The sequence below is a fragment of the Tetrao urogallus genome (genome assembly GCF_951394365.1).
Source record: "Tetrao urogallus genome assembly, chromosome: 16".
NCBI lineage: Eukaryota > Metazoa > Chordata > Aves > Galliformes > Phasianidae > Tetrao > Tetrao urogallus.
The window spans coordinates 4,330,474-4,344,831 of NC_136829.1; the positions used below are offsets into that span (position 1 = coordinate 4,330,474).

Below are 14,358 nucleotides of genomic sequence, written 5' to 3' on the forward strand. Positions count from 1 at the left end.
AGGAAGGGTGTGGGCTTCTGCAGTGGTGCTTTTGAGGTCCTGATGGAAATTAGCCTTATTTTTTTTTAATCCACATCTTACTCTGAAGCCTGATTTGTGGGCACTTGCTGCTTTCAGGCTCGAAGTAATCCAAGTTGGTGGCATGTGATGTCAGCGAGGAGGATCTGGATGTGCAGGTCTGTGTGCATCCTCCAGTTGCAGGGCTGGTACGGAGCGGAAGCTTTCCCAGGAAAACAAATGGGAGGCGGTGATACTGCTGCCACACATGGGCCGGGCTGCTCCCCACATTTCCACCCGCATGCATATCATGAGCTGTGGAAAAATAAATGGAGAGCCGAATGGGAGACTTATGCCCCCAATTAATTCCCATTCCATGTAATCAGCGCTGCTGCGTGCTTTTCCTTCCCTGCCAGCTGCCTGGCTCAGGGCTGGGTCTGCCTGGTGCGAGGGCAGCTGGGATTGGGTTTGTGTTTGCACACAGAAGTCCCGCTCTGATCTTCTTTTCTGTGCCTGGGGGCAGGGATCCCGCTGCTCCTCTGATGCTGGAGATAAATTTTGTTAGCAGATACTCTTCTTTGGGAGAGCAAAGGGGAGCATTGTGTGTAATGAATTCCTGAAGGAATACAATTTCGTTGTCTCTGAGCGTCGTGTCCTCTGGGGCTGTGAGTGCTGCCCTGGCTCGGCTGCGGGCAGAGGGGCTTTGCTCGTGGCTCAGAGCACGCAGCTCTAATCGGAGAAGACAAATCGATGCAATTAGTGCGTGGTCCCTGAAGATTTGCAGGCTATTGAACAGTTTTCTCTATTACACAAGGCTTGTTCAGTGTGTGCTTTGAAACCAAGCCCTTGGACTTAGTTCTCATTTGAGCTTGTTTCCAACTCCTGGCTCAGTTCTTCGTGTTCCAGCTGGTTGACGTGTCCCCGACCCTGCTCCAAGCTGGTGGCTGGAGCCTGGAGTGACCTGAGAGCAAAAGGCACAACTGGCATTTCAAACTGCAGGGCCAGCGGGGGCTGCTCCAGCTGCAGCCTTGGGAGCACTGCATGGACCAGAGGGAGAAGTTCTGCAGAGCAGCTCCAGCTTCCTGTAGGAGCTCAGTGGCCACCACGTGTACGTCTGGGGACCGGGGCGGCTTGTTTCACTTGCTGCTGAGGAGCAGTGTATCCCCATGCAGCCTCGGGCATGGGAGCGCTGCTCAGCACAGGGGGCCTTTCTGAAGGAAGCACAGAAAATAAGCCCGCGTGGAAATACTGCTGGGAAAAAAGAATGTATATTATGCTGGGTTGGGTGTTCAAGGGAATTATGTGGTGAAAATATTGAGGGGACTTTCCTCAAACAAGCACCAGCGTTATTAAGGGTGGAACAGTTGGGAGGAGAAGAGAATGAGGTGCTTACATTTTTCTGTTACCAGCATCAGCTCCAAAGGAGATCTTTGGACTTGCTGTTTCTCTGTTTTCCTCCTTACTCGGATTTCATTCCCACTGCTCGCAAGGAACGTGCTGAGGAGGGAGAGATTATCTGGAACCAGCAATAAAGCGCCCAGAGCCAAACGTTTTTAATTCTCCAAGGAAGAATTGAGTTTTACGTTTCGAGCTTCCTGTTCAGTGAGGAATTATAGCTTACATTGATTCACCTTCACTGCCAAACTTCCCTTGTTGCAAACAGGTAGAATAGTCTCTGAGCTTCAAGAAGGTAATTGGGGCACAGATTAAGTTACTCACTTTGCATACAAGGAGCCTGTGGGAAAGCCAAGGATCTCTCCTGAAACTCCCAATTTCTGATCAGATCTCTCGCCCAGAGGACGCGTTCCCTCTGTTCCTCGCTGGGGCTTTGGAGCAGCCTGGAGGAGCTGTGTCCCTTAGGGCTCTTGGTGAAATCTTTTTATGTTTCTCAAATAGCATTTCTCACTGCTTTGATTTTCCTTTCGTTTGCTCACGCTAGATCTGTGCTGCTTAAAACGCTGTAGATGCTGAGTGAGGAAGGGAGCAGTTTGCTTCTGAGATAGCAGTGAAATGAAGTCATGTAGTAGTGCTGTTCACTATTCTCAGTGCTCTGTGTGGTTACCCTGCAGGTGCTGTGGGGCTCGCAGGAGTTGCGTGGTGCTTGTGAGAAGAACTAGCCATCAGAAGCCATAACCAGATTGAGTTGATCAAAGCCCTGATCTGCCTGGCCTTGAGCACCTCCAGGGATGCAGCATCCAAAACTTCTCTGCCACTGCCTTTCCACCTGAGTCACTGCATGCAGATCCAGCCAGGGTCAGGGTGCAGCCTGCCTGGCGAGGTGTGATATCGGAGAATTGCACATTTTAGTTGCAAATAGAAACCCTTGTGAGGCTTGGAAGCTGCATTGCAGCCTTTCACCACAGGCTTTCTGGCATCCTTCTCCCCTGTGGTTTGTAGGAAATATGACTTTCTTGTGGCATTGCACGGGGAAGAAAGCATTTGGGGCGGGGATTCCTTGGAGGTGCCTTGCATCTCTGTGCTAGCTGTGGGCGATTTGAACTCCCAGTCCAGTGCCTGGCTTCTGATGTCAGGTTGTCTGTCCTCTGTCATTGGGCAGACCCAGCAGCTGAGTTCGCTGTACAGGTATGTGAGATTGCAGTGGTTTGGGCAGTATTTCTTGGCACGGATCCTTATTGGCAATGCTCTGATGAACCATTTGCCCCAAATATGGGTGGTGAGACATGCAGTGCTCTAAGAAAGCAAGAAACCCTCAGTTCTGGGCTCTGGTCATCCTAACGAAACCCTCTTGTCTTCATGTATTCTGTACTTATTTAAAAAAACAGCAAACAAAAACTTTTGATCCTTGGTCCTTCAGTCCATCACCCTGCGCTCTTGGTGGCTTTCTGGCATCTCTCTGCTTGTCTCTGCATGCTGTTTGCTAGTGATGAAGAACAGCTCTGCTTTCTCCAGCTGTGTGGACAACCTCACTGGTCACCTAAGCTGTGATGCAGAACACACCTTGTATTGATGAGCAGGGACAGTGCTGGGGGTGATGCATGGAAAAGGAGCCTGTGAGTTCTTCACTGGTGCTCATTGCTGGATGCTGGAGGTTGTGATGGGCTGGTCACTGTAATAGCGCAGCTGAGCCTAAGTTATGTTGGGAAGGTGAAGGGGGAATTCTGCTCCTTGCAAGAGTTGATGCACACAAAGTAAATAATTGGGCAGCTGCCTCTGCTGCAGGCTGCTTATGTGCTCTGGTCCCTGCTATAGGCTTTCGTGTTTGGTTTCCAATTCCAGCTGAGAGAAGATTAACTTGAGGTGGGGAGGAGAGGGCTATTTCTGTCGCTTTTCACGCCTCTGACTTGTCTTTATGCTGTGGATGCAGATGTTTCATCCAGTCCTGGGCCCAGTCCTGCAGGTGTCTTCCCTCAAATAGTCCAGTGAATAAGAACAATCATTTCCACATCAGCAGAGGCTGCTCTTGTACATTCTGCCTTCGCTTGAAAGGTGCTCAACTTAAAGGAATTCTTTGGCTGTCAAACTACTGCCTTGTGTCCTGTTTGCTCTGTCAGAGTTTGTGTGTTTATATTTATCTTTTTCTTAAAAAAATAAAAAAATAAAGTGGAATAAAAATTAAGTCGCTTGATGACATTTACATGAAGGGCTCTTGCAAGTGTGTGCACTCTGCTGGTGTCATGCTGTGCTTTAAGCAGCTCCTTGAGGAGATGTGGCAGGGGATTTGCAGGTCTTAGCTCTGCCTTGCCCCACTGCTGGTGACAGACTGCTTTCATGGACCCGGCCTCATCCTCAGCAGCGCTGCAGCCACATGTCTGCGCATTGAATGCTTGGTAGGATGGACTGGGGGGCAGCCCTGGAACAGGAAAACAAGTGTGCTCTGTTTATCTCTTTCCAGGGTGTGAACAGCAGCCACTGTGTCTGATGTGGAAAAATGTTTGTATACAGGAGGTGAAGGCAAGTTGGGGGTGCAGTGCACAGGGTTGGCAGCTGAAGTCAGAGTGATAGAATCATAGAATGGTTGGGCTAGAAGGGACCTTAAGTCATCCAGTCCCACTCCCTGTGGTTGCTGGTTTGCCCAGCCATGGCCTCGGGCACCTCCATGGATGGGGCACCCGCAGCTCTGGGCAGCAGTGCTGAGGCCTCACCACCCTCTGAGTGAAGAATTTCTTCCTAATGTCTAACCTAAATCTCCCCACTTCTGGTTTAAAGCCATTCCCCTTGTCCTTCCACAGTCTGTCCATGTAAAGCACCAGTCCCCTTCCTCCTTACAAGCTCTCTTCAAGGGAGAATCAGCGTCTTCTGTAGTGCAGGTAAGACCAATGCCTAAAATAATCCTCCTGAACTTAGTGAGATGCATCTTGGATGCAAGTGAGCCACACTGTACGGGAAGCACAAACTTTTTTTTTTTTTTTATAGGCTGTGTTTGCCTGTGTTTGCATTGCAGGCACCACTGTCTGACACTGCTGGAGCAGGTCCTTCCTATGGCTGCAATATAGCAGTGTGTGTCTCACCCTGCTCCTGGCCCTGGCACGGCCGCCCTTGCTGCCCCACATCTCACAGGATGTGCTCGGCTCCGAGCTGCTGAGCTCACGGAAACAGCATGCAACAAAGTGCTGTCTTTTTTTTTTTTTTTTTTTTCCTTTTTCTTTTTTTCCCCTTTTCTTTAAATAAAACAGAAACCAAAATGCACTGCCTTGAAAACCGCAGCCACCCACACAGCCAGCTTCTGTGTCGCTTTGCAGGTAAACAAATGCTCGGCCTGTAAGTTTGCTGTAATTGGACTGTGCTGCATGTGTGATGAGATGTCAGCATACCACTTTTTTGGTACAGCAAGGGAACCAGGTCACTGGAAACCAGTGATGCGGGTGAGGTGTTTGTGAGGCTTTTTGGGATCTTTCAAATTTAAAGGGGGGAGGTTTAGGTTGGATGTAAGGAAAATGTCTTCTATGGTGAAGGTAGCGAGGCACTGGCACAGGTTGCCCAGCAGGTGGTGGATACCCCATCCCTGCAGACACCGAAGACCAGGATGGACCAGGCTCTGAGCAACCTTCCTAGCTGCGGATGTCCCTGTTCAGTGCAGGGGAGTTCGACCAAATGAGCTTTAAAATTCCTTCCAACTCTAAGGATTCTGTGATTCTGTCTGAGGAAGATGCTCGATGGCCTGTGCCAAAGTCTGGGAGCCAAGCTGTATATCCATCCCTGGGGAGCTCTCTGCTCCTTTAGAGGTTGGCTGGGTGGTTGGAGGACCGGCTGGTTCTTGGTGCTGAAGTGGCCTTGATGGGAGCAGCAGATACCTCCTGGTGTTCATCCCCCTTTTGCCATTTTGTTCATTCCCCTCTGTGGGCAGCTCATCTCTCCCCGTTTTTCCTGCTGTGAAAGCAGGAAAGCTGAAACGTGGGTAAGCAGAGCAAGGCACGCTTCTCCTTGCCTTGTAACTTGGTGTCCTGCTGCACCTCTCAGATTTGGTCCACAAGGAAAGCTTCCAACTTGTCTTAGGCAGTCAGAGAAACGCAGGCATAGTTTACATGCTTCCAAAAACCTACAGAATTAGGCCATCATTTCTACTTCAGGTGTCTCTTGGGGTGTATTTATTCTTCTTTCAGAAAACAATGGTGGAAGCGGGCTGGGAAAGGAGCTGGGTGGGAGTGCCGATGCGCTACGCTGAGAGGCATTTCCTGCCCTTATCTCTGCCACTCGAGGTATTGTCAGCGGGCTTCAGATCTGCAGCCCGTGTTACTGCAGTGCAGATCGCCAGAAAAGATACCTGCAGGAACGCCTGCGTGGGCCAGAGCTGGGCTCACGGGAGGTGGGAAGGGCTTCCCAGCAAAATGCTGTGCCTGGGAAGGGTGTCGGGTCTCCAAATAAAGGCGTTTTGGGAAGAGGGTTGCGTTGATGCCCGCTCTGTGGAGCTGCTTCTGGAGGGCGTTTTGGGCAAGTCCTTGGATTGCTTGGTGGGATCTCTAAGGAAAAACTTAGCAAGGTTTTGGGTTTGTACCTGCGTGGAACTGAAACATTATTATTATTATTATTAATTTAGTTTTGCAATCTTGAGTTCTCGTGGGACGTAAACAGTTTTATTTTTGTTCACGTCTATTCTAAAATTCTCAAAATAAGGTTTGTGGGGGCTACTGAAGCTGCCCTTGGCCTTCTTGGCTGGATGAAGCAAGCTGCCTGTGTTCTCTGGCTGAGTTTGTTTGTTTTCAGTTTTCAAACCAATTATCTCATGGAGGAAGTGGCGTGCCTCGCTGTCAGAACCGCGGTATTTATAGGTGAGGTCAGACCCCGGTGGAAAGTGTGGCAATATTTGAAAGGACTGGATGTCTGTGCCTTGTGCAATTCACTGAGATGCAGCGGATGTACTGCACGGTTTGGACATCTCCCAGCAGCTCCTCGGAGCTCTAATATTGTATGTGACTATTTGTAGCTTGCTTCGATTTGGCGTGGTACACATTCAGTGGGTCTGTTTGGAATGGACTTGTTCAGTTCACTTGTGGCACTGACTTTATTTCTTGTGCATCTTTCCCTGTTGGGTTGACCCATAAATCTGGGGCACACTTCCTTCTGCTTTGCAGCAGATGATTGTGGCTGCCTGTGGGCCTCCCAGCTCGCAGCTCTGTGGTGCTGCTGCTCAGTGATGTCTGGTGTTGTGGTTGCACCACGAGTCTGGGTCTGCACTATCACTGTACTTACTGCTGTGAGCATGGAGGCTGTACAACAGAACTAGAATGGTCTACAGCGTCATGGAGAAAATGTCTGGGAAAAAAATGCACACCAAATGCCGTGTTTTTAAGTAGCTGAGATGGTTAAAGTGTTGGTAATGCCTCCCTGGGAGCCACATCCTATCTGTCTGCCCTTGGCTAAGACTGGAGTAAGAAGGGCCAACGGGGTACAAGTGATGCTTGTGGCAGATAGAAACCTGCCTGGGGACGTGTCTCTCCAGAGTTGTCTAGGGAATGATGTCTGTGAAACGCTATGGAAGAACTTCTTGTTAGTTCACTTAAGCTTTGTTCTGCTCATAAAGGAGGGCTACCTTGAACTTCAGGCGTGAGTGTATTGTATGTTAGAACTGCTACTTAGTCAAGAGGGTTTTGCTTGGGTATTTGAAGTGGGTGGGAGGTGGAATCACAAAGGTCAGTGAGAAGAAGCGAGTGCTGAAAGTGCAATTAAATGAACCTTCTTTTGAGATGGTAGGTGTTGCCTGTTGAGTTTTCCAGTGGGCTGATCATAATCATTTGTCTGCTTGGGGCAGTGAGAATTGGTCCCTCATACTTACCTCTCATTTCAGGCTTCCACCAACTTCTCATTAGACTGCGATGGGCCCTTCCCAGCTTGGCCCCAGGATGCTGGTATAGCACCAGGCAGCCACGATCCCGAGGACCTGTGGTAGGACACCATTTCCAGCTGGGACGTCCTCTGGCCCCTCTTTGCCAGCAGAAGCGATGGATGCCCACGTGGACCTCCTGACAGAGCTGCAGCTGCTGGACAAGGTGCCCACGCTGGAGAGGCTGCGGGCGGCCCAGAAGCGGAGGGCTCAGCAGCTGAAAAAATGGGCACAGTACGAGAAGGAGATGCAGCACAAGAAGCGGAAGCATGAAAAGAAGAGAAACGCTGTTAACCGGAAGAAAGTGTCTTTCGAAGCCAGTGTTGCTCTGCTGGAGGCTTCTCTGAGGAATGACTTGGAGGAAGGTAGGGAGCTTACATCTGGCAGTTCATTTGTTTGGCTACCTGTGACATCCATGTAACTCCTCAGTGCGAATCTGTTGACATCCATGGACTGCCCTTGGCATGGACTGGTCTCTAGAGTGTTGCTATCTCTGGCATAGCTATGGGCTGGGGCATTGAAAGCAATGTGAGACACCAGCGTTACCTAGAATGACACCAGGAGTGGGCGCAAAGTGACAGGATGGGGCAGGAGTTATGACCGAGATCTGGGAAAAGGAAGGCGGCTTTCATCTCTTTCCTTTTCACGCTTTCCTTGTACAGAAGGTGAGAAACGCTTCTTTGCCTTCTGGATGTGTCTATTTTAGAGGCTTTTCAGAAGTCTGTCATGGGGATTTACATGTCAGTGTAAATCTTTTCAGCTTCCCTGCTTGGGAGATTGGTTGAGAGCTACATGGGTGTATAGATTTTTTTCCCTATTTAACATAATGAAAATCATTTCTTTGCTTAACGCTTCCCGTGGAAGAGAAAGTTCCAAATTTTTCAGGAATCGGTTTAATGGCACCGTTTCTGTTTTGTTTTTGTTTAAAATGAAGGGAAGAAAAAGATGCCTAAAAGCCAATCCCAATTAGCCTCAGCACTGCACAGGGGAAAACCTGTGAGCTCTGGGAAACCAGGGCTCTGGCAGTTGTTTGGAAGCGGGGCAGCTGAGCTGAGCTCTGCTGATGCCACCAGCACTACTGCTGGGTTTGGAGGGACAGCAAAAGAGGCCTCTTACTCTCTCAAATGAGAGAATTGTTCCTACAGTGGCTGCTGCAATTCTCCTGTGATTTTAATAAATGAAATAGAGAACTTTACTTCCAACTTCCAAAATATTTCCAACGCAGTAACTATTTTAACAAGGAATCCTCCCTGGGAGGAGAGCTTGAGTCACTGGTTACACACAGTGGCCAACCACCCGCTTTGCTAAAGGTAAAGATACCTTTAAGAGAGGGATTTGTCTGCCTCACCTCTTCCTCTGTATCTTGGGTATTAGCACTGTCCTTGCCTGCTTTCCTAACAACCAAGTCACTGTGTACCGTGTGTCATAAAGTCCGCGTCAAAACAGTGGGCTTCCTACTGGGAACTGAGGGCAATTGCTCCACAGAGAGGTAAAAATATTTCTCAGGGAAGTCCTGGAGCAGTCTTTGGGATTGCTGCCAGGTACTGAAATTGATGTGATCTTCTAGGTCCACTGGTGTTGCAGAGACAAAGGGTGATGCCTTGGGAACCTACAGTTGTGTTGTGTCTTTGCTAGGGAACGTTGCTCTGGATTCTGCCATCTTCTGCAAGAAGCAGTGTATATGGAGGGACAGCAGGAACCGGGCCTCGTGAGGAATCTCCCCAGAGTTACGTCCTTGTTTCTGAGATGGCCTTTCACACACCACCACCTGCCCTTATATCCCAACGCTGCTTGGAAACGGAGGGCCAGTCCCTCAGCGGGCCCAGGTGGTGGCTGTAGGCCATAACCATGGGTGATTCCCCTGCCCAGCTGGATTTCTCAGATGCCTCGAGTTTATTAAACTCCAAATAGCCTGCAGGCAGGTTCTGTCCCTCCGTGCTGCGGCGCTGGTATAAAGGGAAGGAAGAGATGGCAGCAAACCTAGATGTCAAACTGGGAATATTTCCTTACCGAATGCTGGAGGCCAAGTGAGTGAATTCCTGGCCTTCTGGAGGTCCTTGGGGATGATTTCAGCATATGAATCATCTTCTGTTTCCATGTGGGAAGAGGAGGGGGAGGAGAAATATAAATGATTTAAAGAGTTGAGAAGCTCGTGTGAGGAAAGTTTAGAGCTGGGGGTGCCGTTAGCGCTCGTCATCTCTTGAGCGACCTCCAAGCGGGCGTGCAATTTCCATCCTTTATTCATATTCTCTATTTATAACTTTCTAACTTTCTCACTCCAGAGGTGGAAAAGCGGTGACATGGGCACTGTGCAATGAATTTGGGATGAGTGGAGCTGAAGAGCCAGTTAGGGTTCTGTCAGGAAAGCACGCTGTGCTGTGACATGGCCTCCGGCTGGAGGACTGAGCTCTGTGGGGTGGTGACTGTGAAGGAAAAACCCAACCTTGCCCTTTGGAATAGCCCCGAGTCCCGGTTATGCCAGCTGTGGGATACAGCATGGCTGTGTGGGGCAGTTCTTGGAGAAGGAGCCCTGCAGGTCTGTGCGGAGCAGGGTTCGGGGAGCCCCACAGCAGGCACTGCAGTGGGTTCCTGTGTGCCTACAGTCATCTACCTCATCTCTGCTCTGTTTGCACAAGGACCAGTTCACCATGCTTCCCATTTTGGAACAGCAGGGTGGTGAAACAGGGCTAAAGGAGGTGACACTGACAAGGAGTGTGGGCGGGAGCCGTGAGCATCTCCTGCGACAGATCTGTCAAAAAGTCCCTGGTTTAGCAAACAAGCTGCTGTGAACAACTCGCTGGGATCTGTTGACAGAACCAGGCCTGCGCTGCTACCTGCCTCGGCTGGGGCCTTTGGCTTGAAGCTGAAGGGCCTACGGACAGCTCTGAGGGGAGAATGGGGATCTCTGGGCCCACTCCATGCTCCCCTACAGAGGAGCTGGGAAGACCATTCTCTGGAGGAGCAGCACGGTCCATAGCCATTCTAACTGACAGTACACCGAAGCCCCAAGCCCAGCCCGAGGCACAGCCTGATGTGTCTGCAGGATGATGACGTAGATGGGTTGGATGGGTGAGGGGGTCATAGGAGATCCGGAAGGATCTCTGTCTGCTGTGGGACATGAGATGGCTGGGGACGGACAAAGCTAGCCTGGGGGAAAGGAGCACAGGCTAGATGTGTTGCAGCAGTGTTGTGCTTAGCTTCTGTTATAATAGTTAGGAAGGAGAAATGCTTTATAATGCAATAAAGCTTTGCAAGCCACTGTTCTAATTGCCAAGAAATCGCAAGGGCTTCTGAAGTCTGCAAGGTGACGGATGGAGGCTAGTCCCAGGGTGGTTGGTGGCTGCTGCCAGGCTGTCGTGTCAGGCTTTCTGCATCACTGAACTGCTGCGGGAGTGGTCCTGGGGAGCAGGAGAGGGGCTGGTGATCTGTAAATGGAAGATGGAGCTCCCAGAGGCTGCCTAGGGGAATGTGTGGCATTTGCTGCCTAGAAATGCTTTTCCGCATACAGCCCGTATGCAGAGGGAGCTTCTAATCCAACGGCGGAGACTGGAAGGTTTGCCCTAGCTGAGGGCAGGCTGTGCTCCTTTCGGGGAACCAACTGAAAAATAAAGCACCCAGAGGACAGCCTCACCTTCCTGCAGTGCTGAAAGTGCCCTGGTTTCTCCTGCCACCATCAACATGGGCCCCTGTTCCCATGGGCACAGCTCGGGCAGCATCAGAGTCCTTCAGCTCCCACCTCCTGCAAGCAGTACTCAGTCGGGGCAGAGAGTTATGTCAAACAGCACTTCTGGAGGAATTTAATCCTGCAGATGCTCATGATTGATGCCCCAGAAGCTCAGTGTTGGTCCTGGCGTCCAGCAGAGTGGTTTCCATTTGCAGTTTGTGGTTTGCTGGGTCGTCCCTCACCCCACTGCTTGGCAGTTTGGAGCTGTGCAGGGCAGGCTGAGGTTGGCTTTCATCTCATTGAGAAGATTTTCCCTGGGAGGGTATAAGTATTGCACAGCTTATTTGTGCAGGCACATCCCCCATGTTTCCCTTCATAATGACCCTTAAATCTCCTCAGTGCTCAGTAATACCGAGGGTGACAAGCCCTGTGTGCGAGAAGCACAGCCCTCCCCAGGCAGCTCCTTTCCACCTTTTTGGAATAAAACCAACCTTGTCATTGCAAAGGCACTTTAAAGAGAGGCCCTAATTAGTGTCTATAAATTGCTTTCGTTAACCTTTCCTAGCTGATGCGATCTGTTCCCTTGTTACTAAAAACCTTTTATGAGGTGCCTTAATTTTCCACCCACATTATTAGTCTCCTGAAGCTTTTTACATGGAGTTCCTGTGTCCAAGTGTATGAGCAAGTGCATTTATCTGTCTCGGAAGATTTTTCTCCTGGGTTTTGTGCCCTTTGAAGAGCATTGAAAGAAAGTGCCTTTTATTGCCAGCAGTCTGAGTGTATACCTGTGTGCTTGGGGAATGATTAGAGTCAGAAATGTAGAGCTTCTGCACAATAACAGAGTGTTTCTTGAGTCTTTAAACTCCATTGGCGTGGAAATGAAACCCCTTTCCTTCTAGGAGCCCTGCGTGGGAGCTCCTGGCAGTCAGGGATTTTGTTAATTCTGTTAATGGCGGCTGCTGTGTCTTCCAAAAGCAGATTCACACAGTTGGCCACATTTAACTGGGCTTTTTTCACACACTCTCAACCTGATGCCAAGGCGGGGCAGCTCACATATGGCAGCCGACGAGGTGGCATCCGGGGGCACAGGCAATATTCAGTATGTGCCTTTCTCTGTTGTCACAACAAATGGCTGCTCTATATTTATTTATTTTTTTCCTCATGACTTTCTGGAATTTCAACAAAGCAGAAGTATTTCCATAAGAGCTAGGAATTCCAAAGGTTTTTTTTTTTTGGTGCTTAAAAGTCCATCTCTGGGTTTCCTGGGGTGGTTCCGCCTCCCCAACTTCAGAGTCAACAGAAATGTTTTGTTTCAAATCCGCTTCATCCAGAAGGTTTAAGACATGAGCAGAAATGCACGCGTTATCTGTTGTTGGTTTTTGCTCTATAGTTCTAGAGTATCAATAGCACGTGGTATTTCCTGGTGAAAACACAACTGCAAAAGTACTCTGTAATAACGCATCCTGGCTGTCCTTGCTAGGATATGCTAGGGTACAGTGATATAGGAAGCCTCGCTGGGATTTTTGTTATTATTTTTATTTTTGTCCAAAATGAAACCCCCAGATGTGTGCGTGCTGCCTGCCCTCTCACCTCCTGGGGTGCATCTGCCCCTTCACACTGTGTTGGCACAGGGAAATGGGTGATTTTTACATGTTGCTTCAGTTCCTGGCTTTTACACTTCAGCATTTCTACCATTTCTGATGCTACTGGAAGTCTTTCTTTTATATATCCTGCAACGATCTTACAAGATGAATTGAACCCAGCATTGGATCAGAACTACTTGTCTCTCTAGGGTTCTGTTTGGATTCAAGGCGTTTTGAATCCAGGTGGGATTGGCTGATGAATTGTTTCTTCCTGAACATAGTTTAAATCACTTAATCCGCTCCTAAAATTTGGCTGTAGTGTGTTCTGGAGGTGAAAGTCAGAAACCATCTCTTTGGTTTCACTTATAGGCTGTGTGCTTGTAGGCCCCTCTTATTTACAAAAACATGCTAAAAAAGGCAGTTTCCTGGCAGTGAATGGCTCTTAGCCAGACCAGGCTGCATAGGCCATGTGTTTAAATCTGGCACAGCTCTTTGGTGCTGCTGATGGTATTGCTGATACTGCTTCTTCGTGCACCTGCAAGGAGGGAGTGCTCTGAAGGAGGTCCGGGTGGTGGGGAGCAGCTGGGGCTCTTGGCACATGCATGGTGCAGCAGGTCTGCCATGTTGGATCGCCATCTGCCCTCCAGCCTTGCTCAGCCAAATTGGGGCTGCCTGTGCTGGGGCTCGGGGTGCTCGTGCACACAGCAGAGCTCCGATTCTCCTGTGTTTAACCTTTCTGTTCTCTCTCCTGGCTGCTCTGCTTCTGATTGTGGCAGGGCAGCCTTGGGTGGCTGCGCTGTGGTTGTTATCTGGACTGCCACATGTCAAAGCCTGAACTTCCGTATCTGAGCCCATTAATATTTGCTGATCTATTGCTCTTGTTCTGAACCGGTGACTTCCCAGCCTGTTTGTCCTTGTGATTTCCCTGGAAGAATTGCTGCCTGCTGACTTGCTGAGGGTATGGCTGCTGGAATGGGTCGTGCCACACAGCACGTCTGACTTCCACAGGGTGAGGCTGAGGGGCTGCTGCTTCAGCTCCCAGCTCTCCGGTGCTGTGACGTGGGGTATCTTGCAGTTGATGCATTTATCACCTGCCTGGCTGCCTTCCAGGTATGTGCTGTTTCCTATGCTCAGATAACTGTGTGTTTTGTTCCCCTCCAGTAACAAGAAATAAGAGAGCGTGGATAACAGCTCAGTCAGAGACCTCTGCTATTTTCTGTGTAATAAGCAGCAGCAACCTGGATTGAAATGTCGGCTCTCTGCCCACGTTGGCTGTGACCTCCCCAGCCAAGGCTCTGCAGAGCTGTGCTGATATCTAATCCAATTCTGTCGGAAGCATGCGAGGCGTCAGCGTGATCCCTTGCTGGTACCTGGAGTTTTGCAGCATCACTGTGTTTGTCAGTGGGTCTGGGCTAAGAGGTCTTTGCTTTTTTGCAAATGAATGTTGGTGGGGAAATGAATATTTTTGGAGGTGAAGCCTTCTTGCAGGACCAAGCCATTCACGATTGATGCTTGCTTTATCCTGCTGCACTTGAGAACATGATATGTGGATAACATGCATGGGCAGGAGGGCCTTTGCTGCAAGCTGTGGCTATGCGTGGCTGCAGGCTCTGCTTTCTGCCCCCTCTCTTGGTCAAGGAGAACTTTAAAAGTGGATTAAATCTATTTTTTTTCCAGATTTAAATTCCTGGCTTGCTGGATTGAGGCCAGCGCTGCTCAGCTGGTGTAGGTTTCTTCCTCCTAGAATCATGGAAAATAGAGGTTGAGCGGGCCCTGGGAGGTCATGTAATCCACCTCGTGCCCCTAGGCAGGATCAACTGTATCTAAAATGCTTG

General features: G+C 49.7%; 1 protein-coding gene across 2 annotated transcripts in view; it reads left to right on the forward strand.

The window, feature by feature from the left end:
* Positions 1 to 7,294: 7,294 nt before the first annotated feature.
* Positions 7,295 to 14,358, forward strand: part of PPP1R16B (protein phosphatase 1 regulatory subunit 16B) — a gene marked incomplete at both ends in the record, with an annotated part of 29,074 nt that continues 22,010 nt past the window's right edge. The window contains one exon of one of the 2 annotated variants that reach the window (XM_079543338.1): positions 7,295 to 7,641. In XM_079543338.1, the coding sequence (XP_079399464.1) occupies positions 7,395 to 7,641 (247 nt within the window). The remainder of the gene's footprint in view (positions 7,642 to 14,358) is intronic. The other variant, XM_079543337.1, reaches the window with a different exon arrangement.